General features: G+C 46.6%; 1 protein-coding gene across 5 annotated transcripts in view; it reads right to left on the bottom strand.

The window, feature by feature from the left end:
• Window positions 1-11,786, bottom strand: part of PLXNA3 (plexin A3) — a 74,684-nt gene extending 62,898 nt beyond the window's left edge. Inside the window, exons 1-5 of one of the 5 annotated variants that reach the window (XM_034434155.3) lie at window positions 11,655-11,786; window positions 11,386-11,535; window positions 10,323-10,442; window positions 5,948-7,177; window positions 5,433-5,615 (exon numbers count right to left, since the gene is read on the bottom strand). In XM_034434155.3, coding sequence (XP_034290046.2) covers window positions 5,433-5,615; window positions 5,948-7,120 — 1,356 coding nt within the window. In that variant the 5' untranslated portion in view covers window positions 7,121-7,177; window positions 10,323-10,442; window positions 11,386-11,535; window positions 11,655-11,786. Of the gene's footprint in view, window positions 1-5,432; window positions 5,616-5,947; window positions 7,178-8,506; window positions 8,564-10,322; window positions 10,443-11,385; window positions 11,536-11,654 lie in introns of those variants that run through there. The other 4 variants (XM_087888630.1, XM_087888628.1, XM_087888629.1 and 1 more) reach the window with 4 other exon arrangements.
• Between the last annotated feature and the right edge of the window lie 2,634 nt (window positions 11,787-14,420).

The raw sequence follows: 14,420 nt of genomic DNA, 5'->3' as shown, positions 1-14,420 counted from the left end.
AACTATTACTGGAGGGAAGAGTAGTTATTCTGTGGCGCTGTGTGCCCAGATGTGCCTAACACACACATCAAATGCACAGATCCAGCTCCTGATAAATGGGAATAAAACTTGATGGACGTTAATAAAGCCTTCCACAATGTGATGTTGCAGATGTGTTGAGTAATAGCTCCAATCGGCTGTATCTCAAGACATCTGGAGGGTACCACTTCCAACAAAGGAAAAGAGTAATTTAACTGGGAAAGGCTTAAACAGTAAAAAAGCTTCCCAATAAATTAAGGCAGTATAAATTACATGATTCTTTGGCATCAAAAAAGTCCAGTTTTCATGGCTGGGAAAGGGAAGAGAAGGAGAGGGGAGGGGAGGGGAGGGGAGGGGAGGGGAGAGGAGAGGAGAGGAGAGGAGAGGAGAGGAGAGGAGAAGAGAGGAGAGCATCATTTTTTCCTAAGCTTTGTTCTATTAAAAAATAATCTTTAGTTCTTCAGAGGTGTAAGGAGCACAGCAGACCTCCCAGCCACCCAGGAGGCAATGCCAGTGGTGAAGATAGGCATACTGTCTGAGAAATCTAGAAGATGTAACATGTATAGAGGCTAGACAAGAAAGAGAAGTTGTGATTCCTGACATGTAGGTAATCTCCCAAAAATTAACCCACAGACAATGGGGGAGGGGAACGCTGAAAGAAACTAAGAATTCAATCCTCTTAGCCTAGGTTTGGACTATCTATTATATTATTCTACTTTACCCAGGGCAGTTCAGTTTTTGAAGGACTGCCATATGCAAATTAAATTTAAAGACAAAGAACTTAGAATACAGGGTGGGAACTTGAAGTTGTCCGAGGTCAGCTTTTGGACATCAGACTAAAGTGTAATAGGCGTCCATATTACATATTTCCAAATTGGCATCTGTACTTCTAATTTAACATGAGTCGCGGTGGTGCAGTGGTTAGAGTGCAGTACTGCAGGCTATGTCTGCTGATCACCAGCTGCCAGATGTTTGGCAGATCAAATCTCACCAGGCTCAAGGTTGACTCACCTTTCCATCCTTCTGAGGTCAGTAAAAATGAGGACCCAGATTGTTGGGGGAAATATGCTGACTCTATAAACCGCTTAGAGAGGGCTGTAAAGCACTATGAAGTGGTATATAAGTCTAAGTGCTATTGCTATTAACATATTAACATGCTCTGCAATTCTGCCTGGTTCTTTTCATAATGTTGCATTCCTTTCTCCTTGCAGTTGCAGGAAGTGGCACTCTAGGCTAGGACTCCATTTTGATAAAACTTCAGTATTTATCCATAACCTTTTCAGGTAAGTCAATATAAGAGAAAAGAGCCTTGGTGGTGCAGCAGACTAAAGCACTGTTAAGTAACATCACTGCCTGCAATTACTGCAAATTCAAATCTCACCAAGCTCAAGGTTGACTCAGCCTTCCATCCTTTTGAGGTAGGTAAAAGGAGGACCAGGTTTGTGGGGGCAATAAGCTGACTTTGTATAAAAAGATCACCGCTTAGGGGTGGGCCGAAAGCCCTACTAAGCAGGTATATACAAAAGTATGAAGGCTATTGCTTAACGCATTGTAAGCCGCCCTGAGTCTCCGGAAAAGGGCAGCATATAAATCGAACCAATAAATAAATAAATCGAACCAATAAATAAGCAAGTCTGGGGAGAACGTAGCTCCCCTTACAGAGGAGGTAGGTGATAGGATGGGGCTACTTTCTACACTGATCCTACATTGCATGGTATCTCCATCAATTAAGGTGAAAAGTAGATATATCTGCCTCGTCTGCATTTGAAGGTGATAGTTCTCACAATGGGAAGGAGACACATACTGGCCTGGAAGAGAAAGCTCAAAGGGTCTTTCATCCTGACCAACAAAGCTCCATTGAGCCTCCCACACATATAAGGACAAGACCTCTGGGTCAGTACAGTTATGGAGCTGGGAATTTGGATTCAGCTCCCCCTGTCCCCACCCCAAGGAGTAAGATAATAGTCCTTTTCAGATTTGATTGAGGGAACAGGCAGGTCACCTCCAGCATAAGGCTCCAGGCTAGGCAGCAACAAGGCAATTAGTGTACTGAAGACAACTGAGGGAGCTCTGGGAATGGCAAAGACACACGGGCAGGCTACCACCCGGCCTCCTGCCATCCTAATTGAATCTCTACCATTTGCATGAGGAACAGAAGGGGGTCATGACCTCCCCTCATGCTCCCTGCTAGAGGTTCAAAAGTTTAAACAGCATTTCTCCTCCACCCCCAATACACATATAAGCAAACTGTAACTTAATTCCATGTGACCAGATGCCACAGCCTCCAGGGGAACTCTCCCTCCCCCTCCCATTTTCAAAACTGAATCCACAGCTGGGATGAAGGGGGTAGAAGGGATGGGAATTGGGTTGATTTCCCCCCCCCCCCAACCAGTTCAATCAAGAAGCCAAAAAATGCACCTTGGTCCTCCTCCTTAGAGATCAATCTGAGCAGAATGAAAAGCTAAGAGATTAATTGTTAAAATCTGGACTGTCAAAGAAGCTATGTATATAAAAAAAACCCAGACGCATACTTGCCTAAGCCAGCATTTAATTTTTATAATGAGAGATACTGGAGTTCATATTTGCCTTGTGATAAGCTGATCTGATTAAGCTGAAGAGCTTTCTAAGACACCCTTGACTGCAAACAACTGAACAGTAATGATGGGAAAATACATCTGCTCATGTTAATAGACACTAAATAGGTTCATATGCTTCAGTGATGGAATCTATTATCCAAAAGAAGCTTTGGAAATCCAAGACTTGGGTGCACGCTGAATCCTGAGTTTGAAAATTGTGTGGTTAATTTTTGTGCCAGTTTTAGCTCACATTCCTTTTTCCTCCTCGGTACCGACACATCCAGCACATCACTCTCTCTTCTTCCAAACGGCTATTCTACTCTGTACCTATTTCCCATCCCCTCTCTCAGCCTCCATGCATACACACTTCAAAAGCTGCAAAATCGGGTTAGAAAATGCTGAGTTCAGGGCAAAATGATTCTGGGAGAAGGAAATTGTATTTTAACTCTGCAAGCTCTGAATTAGGGACGGTGCAAGAACAGTTTGTCGGCACGTTTCTGAGGGACCGGGTGCCATAAATGAAATGGGAGTTACAATCTGGATGTTGACAAAGAAGTACTTGGTCTGGGCAGAGTTCTGTGGAAAAAAAAATCCAAGCCTGAGGAGATCTACACATATCGGTGGTCATGGCTGAGCAGAGACAGGACACTGAGGAGATGGAGAGGGGAGTAATCCATTGGGATGTGCCATACTGGGGTGTGGTCTCTGGCTGCTGAGACCACTGCAGGAAAGAACAGGCTCGATAGCCAACAGAGAGGCAGCAGAGGAGGGAGGAAGAAAAGAAGGCCTGCCGAGGAGATCAGGAGTGGGGGCAGATGAGCCAGTGGGCCATGTCTCCTGAGACATAACTGGCAGCAGCTGAGGGAGAGGAGGTGCTGCGGCCAACCTGGAATGCTTTGGCAGAACCTCCAGACTGCCTCAGTCAGCTTCAGGTTCAAAACCAAAGAGATGTTCTCCATTTCATTCACCTCTTAGTCTGAACCTTCTGCCAACTGTATCCATGACCCTCCGCTTCAGCCTCTGCCAGCCCAATGTCTGGACTTCACACCCCCTTTCCAGCTTACACCATTCATCTCCCGCTCGGCTGTTCTTATCTTCGCTCCCAATCTCTCCCTTTGCCCAGATAGACAGGGGAGGGGAGTGCCGACTCCTTCTCTGCCCAGTTAATATTTAATGTGACAAGTCTGTTGGGCACAACACTGTGCAGAGTGGTAACTAATGGCAGCTGGGAGGGGGATGCTAGTAACCACCATGACTCCTCTCTCGCTTGCAGCAAGCAGAGAAGAAAAGGCCTAAGAGCAAGTGTGCCATTGCAGATGTTCCTCTGGAACCTTCTGAGACTGGAGCCACTGTGGCTTCTGCAAAGGTCTCAGGGGAGGGGGAATAGGAGAAACTATCTGTACTTACTCAGCTGTTCCATGCCCCCTTCCACCTACAAGTTCAGTGGGGAGAAACCTCATCAATTTGCCTTCTGGAAAAAGAGTGCCTGGTGAGTAGCCTCTCATGTTGTGGCAGCCATTTTGTCAGGGCACCCACAACAAATTTCAGAATTCCAAGTGTATCAGAAGGAGATCTCCCTCAGGAAGAGAAGCTTCTGGGAATATTAATTATTTTGCAAAGTTCTGATTTAGGTTATTAATATTATTTATCACTTCATACATCTCCCCTTAGTCATCGCATTGTTCCATTTAGCTAGAGTTTTCACAGCTGGGCAATTTAAATGATGCATGGACTTCAATGCCCAGTATTTCCTACCCAGTGTAATTATGGCTGAGAATTTGGAGTGTTTTCAGCTTTCAATTTCAGGTTTACAAACGCTGATCTAATTCAACTGTTTTCCCCTTCAGATATGATGGTACTACAGCTTCTGGAATGAGTAGCCACACTAGCTGGGAATTGTAACCCCAGTGCATCAAGAAGGCACCACATCAGACACACCTAGTTTACACTCACTGGCAGAAGCTCAGGCTTACTTGGAGACTTAGGGTTAAGGTTGGAATTTTCTGTAAGCATTGTTGTGACACAGTAGCTCAGTGGTTAAGCCACTGGGTTTATCGGCTGGAAAGCTGGCAGACCAGGTTTGAGACCTGAGCGCCCCGCAATGGGGTGAGCTCCCGTTCTTGCCCCAGTTCCTGCCAACCTAGTAATTTGAAAGCATGCAAACGCACATAGATAAATAGGTACCACTTCGGTGGGGAGGAAACAGCACTTTGTGACATCATGCTGGCCACATGACCATAGAAATGTCTTCGTACAGCACTGGCTCAGTGGCCTTGAAACAGAGATGAGTACCGCCCCCTAGAGTTGGCAAGGACTAGCAAAGTAAAATCCGCAGGGACTCCTTTACCTTCTGTATGCAAAGTGTGTGTGCTCTGTCATTGAGTCACCTATGAAACTTTCTTGGAGGATTATAAGGGACAGGGGGGAAAATCCATATGCTGACATATGTGTTGTAGCAGGAAAATAAAATTTGATCAAATTGTTCCCTTAAATAATATAATATTACTCAGGCCACCCCACTATTACTAGTATTTTCAGCCCATTGTAAGCAAAGCTATTAAATAAATGGTTTTGCAGGTAATAGGGCTTCGCTGCTGCTAAGTTTCTTACTCATTTTTCTCTCAGAGCACAGACAATGATGATGTATACAGAGCCGTGTCACCAGCTGGGAATAAACATAAGTTTCTTTACTTCTCTGAGAGGTAAATAGAAATACTGGGGAAATGAAAACTCTTGAACATTTGTATATGTTCAGCCCTTAGTCATCATCTTTATCCTTCCACTGATTCTTTCCAGGTTCTACCCCAAACCCCTTCCCAGGCACCAAGAACATCTGACCTTCTTCAGGTTGCCAGCACGGGTTCCAATGAAGACGACTGAATGGCCACGATAGGTATAAGCAGCAACACTGGCCATGCCCTCCGTCTGTTCTTGGAGTAACGGGCGTCCCTCGATGACCTGCAGCCCTCCTAGGGGTTGGTTCAGTACCAACCCACAGAAATTGCCATTGATCTGCATGGGCTAGAAAGACGCAAAAAAGGGGACATGAGGGTCAGCATCACATGGGAATGAGTAACTTAAGTACACAGTATTATCCAACAAGCCCCCTGTCTGTGCATATTACTCAGATATTTGTGCCCCTGTTATCAAAGTATGTCATTAACCACAAGGGCCAAACAAAAGTTCCCAGATTTGAGCTGCAGTCTTGGGATAAGATAAGAGCAAAGAGCAAAGAAAAAGAAAAGCAATTTTCAAAGGCCGGGATGGCTGGGATTCTTATTTTAGAAGGGAATGGAAACGGACAATTATTAGGTAGGAAATGAGGAAGCAGAGATTGCTTGATAGCGTAATACCGTGTTGATGCAGGGCAATTCTTTGTTGAGAAGCCACGGTAGAGAGAGTCGCCCTTCACCACGGTAGCATGACTGGATACGCTCACGGATGCGTTGATTGACTTCATCCAGCGTGAAAAGGCAGAGCAGGCTCTCCCGGGGTGGTGCTGCCCTGTTCTTCTGGCCTTGCGAGAAGGCGGCGTAAAGCACATCTTGCCCTTCTGCAATGCCCAGCGACTCGGCCAATTGTCGGCCAGCTTTGGCCAGCTGAGCCGCTTGGACCAGACGGTATTCCACCCCGTCCTTGGAGCAGCCCAGAGGAAATTCCACATAAGAGTAGAACTCTGTGTCATTGGCACACAGGCGCACAATCTTGGATGAAAAGAAGCGCTCCCCACCTGTTGCGCCAGGGCCAACGGGACCTCCAGCAGGCTCGAGGGGCGTCTGAGCAGTGTCAAGCTGCAAAGTGAGGAAGTACACAAAACCGCCAGACACAAATGCAGACACGTAGTAGATATCAAAGGCAGGGTAGAGCGAGAGAGTGTCAGAAGGGACCTTGATTTGAGAAGAGACAAACTCATCCTGATACACCAGGCTGAACATCTCTGGGCTGGTGGCATCAGGAGTAAGCCGGCGGCTGGAGAGTGTAGGGAAGTACTCCGAACGTCCTCCGATTGAAGTGCCCACAAAGAACTGGCTGGGCTCTCTCAGCTGTTCCACAATCACACCGACCATGGCGTCTGGTTCACGGCCCCCCGAAAGGTAGTGCTCTTTGCGCTGGTGAGGCTCCCCTAGTTTGGCCAAGTCCTCCAACCGCAGGAGCTGGCATACTCCCTGCCAAACACTGCCACAGGCCACAAGACGGTTGCCAGCATAGTCAATCAGAAGCAGCTTGTTGACATTGTCAGCAGGGGACAGCCGATGGGCACAGAGCCGGACACCTGGGGGAGGGTAGCATCTGGGGTCATCCGGCACTGGCCCCGTGGTGTGAGCCCGTATCTGGGTCAGGTTGGCTGAGAGTTTGTAGATGCGGTTGACGGCACCCAAGTAGACATCCCCGGTCTCATGGTGCACAGCCAGATGGGTAAGGGCCATGTCTGTGACCGTGAAGACAACATGGGTGCCCCAAACAGGAGGTGGCCAGGAGAGCAGGACACCAGCTACGATGGTGACAGGAAGGAGCAGCCACCACATGATCACTGGGGAGTTGCCTGGGGTCAGGCAGGGCCAGGCACAGGCAGATCATTCAGCCTGCAAGGGAGACAGAAATTAAGGTCCAGCTTCAATGTGTGTTGCGAATGAAAAAGAAAAAAAATCCAGAAAAATAAAAAGCACAGCATAGCACTTAAGGCTGCATGGCATATACATCCTTATCCCATCTCAGTAAAATGTGACCATTTTATAAGGTCTGTTGGGCTCATCCCACCAATCTGGGACTCCTCTAGCTACATGCCCCCAAGAGGTTCTGAATGCATCATGACAGCCCCATAAAACTTAAGATAGGGAGCCCCATTTCTCCAAAGGAACAGGCACTGCCTCAAAAAAAACCCCCTCCTTTTCTTGTTCCATACAGCATCTGTTTCCAGCTGCAATTTAGCATCTACCAGTATCGGCATGCGGGAGTGAGAAGGAAAGCCAGTGCTGCATTTCTCCTGCACATACATGCAACAGCTCAGAAAAGCCAAACCCAACAATGGCACCTGTCATGAGGAAGGAGCAAAGACTGCACACCTGAGCAGCAGTTTCCTTCTCAGTATTACAGATATGCACATGTATAGTTCCAATTACAAGCCCTCCAATGTAATGGCTTCTCAGTATACACACCGGGGGGCTTCGTTTAAATATATGAAGTAGGAAGAAACCTTCTTGTGCTGCACATTGTGCATTCACTTTTATACCCACGGCCCACAATTATCATATGTGCACCATTATTACAGCAGCATAATTGCAGATCCCTCACATGCTAGCAGTTCATATTGCAACAGGTTTGTACCCACTTTAAATGCTGTGCATGTGCACTAGCAGATGTGCATGATCACAATGGAGATGGGGATGGTGTTGCCTTCAATACTTTACAATGAGACCTCAAAGAACTATTCAGCTAAACAGCTCCATTGCTTAATGGGTTCCATCAGCAAGGGAAAATTTTGCATGTGTGAATGAACCATTAGAAAAATGCCACATTTTCCTATCCACTCCAACAATACTTTCCACTAAATTAGTTTTATTCATACAGCTAGATAGTTAAATAATGTGAAATCAAGCAAGGTGCATGCTAATAGCCTTCACGATCTCTTTATGCCACTCAGATATTTTTCCCCCCCATTTCTCTTCTCACCTTTCTCAGTATTACACCATCTCCACAAACACTTGGAAAGAAATCTTTCCTCACCTAATGTGGACAAATTCACACTTTTAAAATTTCAACTGCATTAATTCACAATACACATTGTCCTCAGATCTACAAAGACGACTGAATCTGACTGTGAACATTGAAAGTAACAGGAGAGGGTTCAGGAGGAAGAGAACCGCAGGAGTGCATTGCTACAAATTGGTAATTAAAGTACAATATGTACTTACAGCTTATAGGAACCAACAAACAGACAGTTGTAGCTCCGAATCCATCCACCCGAAGCCCTATCAAAAGTTAAGTTCATGCAGTAAATATCACGCATTCCTTCACATTAAAAAAAAAAAGTTTTCACAAAAGTCAAGAAAGATAGCAATACCCTGCTTTCATATTCTTTTTCTCTAAATTCAATACCTTAAGCCAAGTATGCTCCTGGACCACTGAACAAACTTTTGGAAAATGGGGAGAATATGAACAACCCATTCTCTATGTTTTCATTTAAAGTGTGTTTCCCATTTAAAATTTAGTTTCGAAAAGCTGTTTCTAAAAGCTTTTTAAAACTAAATTTTGCACACATCCAAAATTAAATATTTATTCATTTTTTTACTTCAATGTATGTATTCTATTAACAACTGTTAGAATAAATTTCCTGGTCAAGAAAGTTCTTTAGTAGATATCTCTGAGTACCAACAGTCTAGAGGTGAATGGGTGTTTAAATCTATTTAGATATTTATCATTTTATTAGCATTTTTATGTTGGGGTTCTTTATGCCAAATTGCTATCAGCACAGCAAATGTGGACTGAAGTTAATAGCTACACTTGAGATATGTTTGTTACAGCCTATTTTCTGAATTTTAGTACCCACTTCATTTCAATGACCCAATTTTCAGCCAATGATCCAACAATCCAGCATATGTGGAAAGACAAGAATGAAGGCAATGAGTGGACTTTTGCCTGTGAACGATGGGGTGGGGAGGTGGGGGCTCTATTTCCTTGGACTATCAATGGTCTATGGACCACACAAAGAATTCATGCTCTAAAACCAAGAGGTATTTGTACAGTCCATCACATAGCTTGTAAAGGAGCTTCAAAAGTTTCAGAAGTAGGTCAGCCACGCAAACATGCTTTTATGTACTCCCAAGATTGTGTGCCACCCGCCCCCCACCTCCCACAACTCATTCAGTAAAGAGAGGAAGAAGTCAGATTAAGATAGGTCTCTCTGCTTTGCCTATTCTAATTGGAAGAACACAATCTCTAGTCACCTTAAATCTGGTTTTCTTATCCCAAATCATCAAATTTTATAAATCAAGAATATGGGATCTTCCACAGAAGCGTACCAGTCACTATGGTTGATCTATAGACCAAATTTGGAGATAAGAAAGAGTTTGTAGTTTGAAGGTACTTGGAAGGATCCATTGTGAGGTTTCTTCAAACATGCACATAAAACAAAATTCATTGCCACTAAGACTGCAATACTGTACACAGACACAGAATATACTCCCTTGCCACGAATATATTCATACCTACAGTACCCTCTGTTGCATTTCAATCATATTCAATCCTCCACACCCACCCACCATGGTTTCTCACAATAGATGCTAATAAATAACAATATAGGATTACACTAGAACCTTAGTCTAATGTTCAATACTTTGCCTTCAGATTAATCCAATCCACATATACAAATTTCCCTTTTTATTCAGTGAACCGGCTCTGCTACCTGTGGCCACTTAGAAAGAATTCCTAGAAGTAGAAATCACTACTCAGAATATAAACTCTCCAATACACTATTTAAATCAAGCTTCTCTATTATCCACCTTGCAGTAAAATTCTCCCATCCAAATATATCATATTTTCCTCTCCTTCCCAGAGAGGCCTGGAAAAAGCATAACTAAACCTTGGATAGAAGAGCAGCTGTAGCCATCTCCCCCCCCAGCTGATATGGATTAAGAATGGATACCTTAAAATCCCAAATTCATTCACAAGTGAGAAACCTTGGAAAATCAAGATCTACCCATTTTTCTCTTGACAGGCAAGGAGACCAACCTGTTACACATGCATTTCATAGCAGTCCATTGGAACCCTCCAGACTGGAGAACCTGTGTCACAACAGAATTTGCAAGCAGAGCTCCTCCAGGATGAAGCTGATCTCTTGATTTTTCCAGTCTGTAAAATGGGGATAATTTCATTTGACCTATGGCATATATATATATATATAGAGAGAGAGAGAGAGAGAGAGAGCACTTCTAGCAACATATTCAGTTGTAGATAATGAGAACATCTCAAATGCTTTTCTTCCAAGAATGCATCATCAATCAAGTTGACCCAATTCTCACATAGGGGATCCCTTCTCTTGAAATGGAATATATATATATTCCATTATATGCCTTCTCTGAATGGCACAGCACTAGTGATGTTGGCTGCCAGCATAAGTTACAGCTCTATTAAGATAAGGCATGTGAACATTTTCCTAAATCTGATTATGGGTTTGGAGTTCCGACAAAAGAATGGGGTAAGGAGAGATCCTCTTCTTTTCCTACAAAAGCCAAGCACCAAAATACCAAGGAACATACTGACTGACAAATCCCAGGAAACCACAAGATTAAGGGGTGGTAGGGTGATGCATATTATCGAGTAAGCAAACCCCCCCCTCCCCACAACGAATCAACCCCAGCTGGAGTCTGATGGGCGTTAGCCAGCCTTCTCCACCCCTCCTTGGGCTCAAGCAGAATAAGAAACCAAGCCTTTGTGGGGAGGGAAAAGCGGAGCTCTCCCCACCACCACCACTACCTCGCCCTGATCCAGAGATAGCAGCTCAAAACGCTAGCCTCCTCCTTATTTTGCATTCTCACACATATTATCTTACCTGTTCCGTCTCGTCGTCCTGCCGCCCCCTCCCCACGCCCCCGGCCCTGTTTCCTTCCTGTGACGGCCGCACGCTTGCAATAAGAACCTCTTTCCTAACCAGACCAGGAGGGAAACTAGAGATCTTCTTGAATGGTAGCAATAACGAATGAGGGGAATGGGGAGGGGGACAAAAAACCGTGCAACCCCCCCCCAAAAAAACAACACAAGACAAGAGGGCGAGAGATGGGGCGTCTGCTCTCACCACAGAGACGGTCACTGGTTCTCCCCCGCCCTGTTGTCCAGAGACCCAATGCAGGCGGGGACGGAAAGAATCGGCCGCCTCGATCCGAGACCCCCACACCGCGGACCCTCGCGACCAGCTCCTCCGCTTACGGCGCCTCTTAAACGGCGTCTGCTCGGGAAAGGAGAAGGGGAGGATGAGAGGTGCCGATCTGCCTGCTCTATTCGTCCCCTCACTCCGACTCTCCCCGCCCCGATTGCTTTGCGATTCGCGCGAATCCGAATTCTAACCTGCCGCTGTTTGCAGCCGGTTCCACGCCCGCCCGCGAAGACGCCCGCCCTCCCGCCTCCAGCCGCCGCGGTCGCTCGGCGTCTGCGCCCGTCCCAACCGGTCTGAACCCTTTAAATGTGGCCAGAACCACTGGAGGTGGGCAGGGGGAGGCGAAAGATCAGAGATGGCTGTGGAAGCCCCTCTCCACTCACCCCAGTGGATCTCTCTTTCCTGACTCCCCGGGACTGAGCCTCCGCCCCTGTCCTCGGTTAAAAGCAGGGGATTTTTCTCTCTCTCTCTCTTCACCGCCAAATAGTCGCCATGCACGGGCGCCCCCGGACCCTGAAGTGGTATTGCCCGGGCATTCATTCATCCAGACCAGACCCTTGAGCTGAGGCCAGTTGGAAAGTCGGGGTGTTGAGAACGGGGTGGCTTCAATGTAGGCTGAGCTTGAGCTCTGTGCTTGAAAGAGCCGAGACGGAAGGCAGCGGCGGGACAGGGGAGATGCCTGTAAAATGTGCGAGGCAACTGGGCTGAACTCTATCCAGCATTGAGGGTGTGCGGGGCTCCCTCGAGCTCTCTCCCATTTGTTTTGTAAAAGCTGGATCCGGGCTTCAAGAGGAAACCTTCAGCTGTAGCTGTACAGAAGGAGACGAAGCGCGATTGCACAAGCGGAGCGTTAACCTACCGGCATATTGTCTCTATTACGAGGTCTCTTGCTCTGGTTTGAACTAGCTCATTTATTTGAAGGAAGGCGCCTGAGGAAAAAAGTGCTGGAAGCTCCAAATCTCGAGAAAGAAAAACGGAAGATGGCTGGATGCGAGCAATGAGTTTGCCCCTTAGTTTATCCTTTCCCTATTTACACCCTTTCCATCCCATATCCCACTAGTGTCTTCAGCCGCCTGAGCCCCGACGTTGGGCAGAAGGCGCCCCCTGGCGGTGAAAGCGGAGAATCGCCGCTTCCTAAAGACACTAGTTGCACGGTTGTGTGTGTAAAACCAGAGTGTATATGCGGTTGCGTCTCCTAGTATCTCCCCTCCCTCGGTCTTTTCGTCACTGAATCCCACTCGACCACCTCGTGGCCTTTCTCCCCCCCCCCTCTCCACGGAGCCCTAGTTCCTTCTCCCCCACCCCTTTGCTAGGCTGCCGCCGCCGCTGTTGGTGTACCATCCAGGGCACGTTGTCATGGCAGCAGGAGCCAAGAGATGAGGGATGATGGACACCTCATGGGTGGCGGGGAGGAGGCAGAGCACGCCGGGCGATGGAGAGCGGGGATGGATCACGGAGGAAGAAAGGAGATCGGGCGGTGGGCGACGTGGAGACGTTTCGCCGCGGAGGAGCGAGCAAGATGCTCTATTTCCATTTGACACACGCACCCACGTTCACTCCCATCCCAGCTCTGTCCGGTCTAGCACCCCCCTCCCGCCCTTCTTTTTTCTCCCCTAGCATTCATTCGCTCACGATGAGTCATAAACCGCGGGGCTCACGGGAGGGGCTCTCTTCAGAAGAAACGGGGGAGGACCCGGTTCAGCCCAACCCAACCCGGGATGGGATCCAGAGAAGAGAAAGGAAGGGAAGCGGGAATGGGGGGGGGGGAGGGATGTTGGCTTGGATGCTCCCTGGCATCGCAACCCTCAGAAACCGCTGAAACTCAACACTCCCTAGGCCTCTAATGGGAACCAGATGCCACTGAGCTAGCGCTACCGAGCTTGGCAAGGGCCACGTGCGCCGGAGTGTGTTAAGCGGCGGGAGCAAGCGAGGGGATGCGGGTGTGACTCCACGTTTAAAAACAAACGGGGAGAGAAGGTGGGAGACAGACCCACCAAGCTAAGGCAAATTTTTCTCGGGTTATAGTGCCCTGTACTGGGAAGGAAAGGGAGGTCGGGTCAGGTGGCTGTGAGTAGAGGGGTCAGGGTTTAAATCGGACTGGAGCAACTCTAGTAACGTTTTCCACCGAAGGGTCAGCGAAGGAAAACTAAATGCATCATTCACGGAGAGGTTCCCTTGAACATATGGACAGCACATTCCTTTGGACTGTTCTGTAGCACTTGATAGTAGCAGTTGCTACCCACACAGATTTGCAACAAGGTCGAAGTTTTAGATATTAAATGGTCTGTCTGTATCTAATTTTAAAACGATTATTTTTACAGATCTGAACGCCATTCAACAATGCATGAAGCAGATTAGTTCAACCAGAAGGAGTTGATAAAGGAAAATCAAGACTATGTAGCAGCAAAGACGGGCCAAAAAGTGTCTATATAACAAAATTGGGATGGTTCAAAATTAGCGTGCGCAAAGAGAGATCCTCAAAGCACATATAAACACATGACTGCAGGATAGTATTTTCCCCTATACATAAAAGAGGATCCTTCCTCTTTTGCTACGAGTTTGTTTTATTCTTCATGCACCACAAACATTGGAAGCATCCTTCTCAATGGTGATTTGATCTAAAGATTGTTTGTTCTGTTCCAGGTTTGGAAGCAATTTTGTCCGTGATCAAAAGGTCTCAAATCCTTTCAAGCCAAGCTCAAATGCATGGAAGGCTGCATGGCACTGCAAAAGCAATATTTAGTGTAATCAGTAGCTGGAAAAGAGGGTTTTTCCTCAGAGGCCAAATTCTCTCCAAGTGGCCATGAGAGTGGCCACAGGTTGTAAACAGAATCAAATGCAAAAGTTGGGTGGCACGTAAGTTTAATAAATAAAAATACATTTAAAAAGAAATAGTGGTTTTCCACTTTTCATCAATCTGCAGCAAAGATCCAGCTAATATCCCTGTTTAACAACCC

Source organism: Pantherophis guttatus, chromosome 2, assembly GCF_059756535.1.
Source record: "Pantherophis guttatus breed Tessera chromosome 2, ASM5975653v1, whole genome shotgun sequence".
NCBI classification, from domain to species: Eukaryota; Metazoa; Chordata; class Lepidosauria; order Squamata; family Colubridae; genus Pantherophis; species Pantherophis guttatus.
The sequence above is the reverse complement of the archived record's forward strand: the minus strand, read 5'-3'. Positions and strand labels throughout refer to the sequence as shown.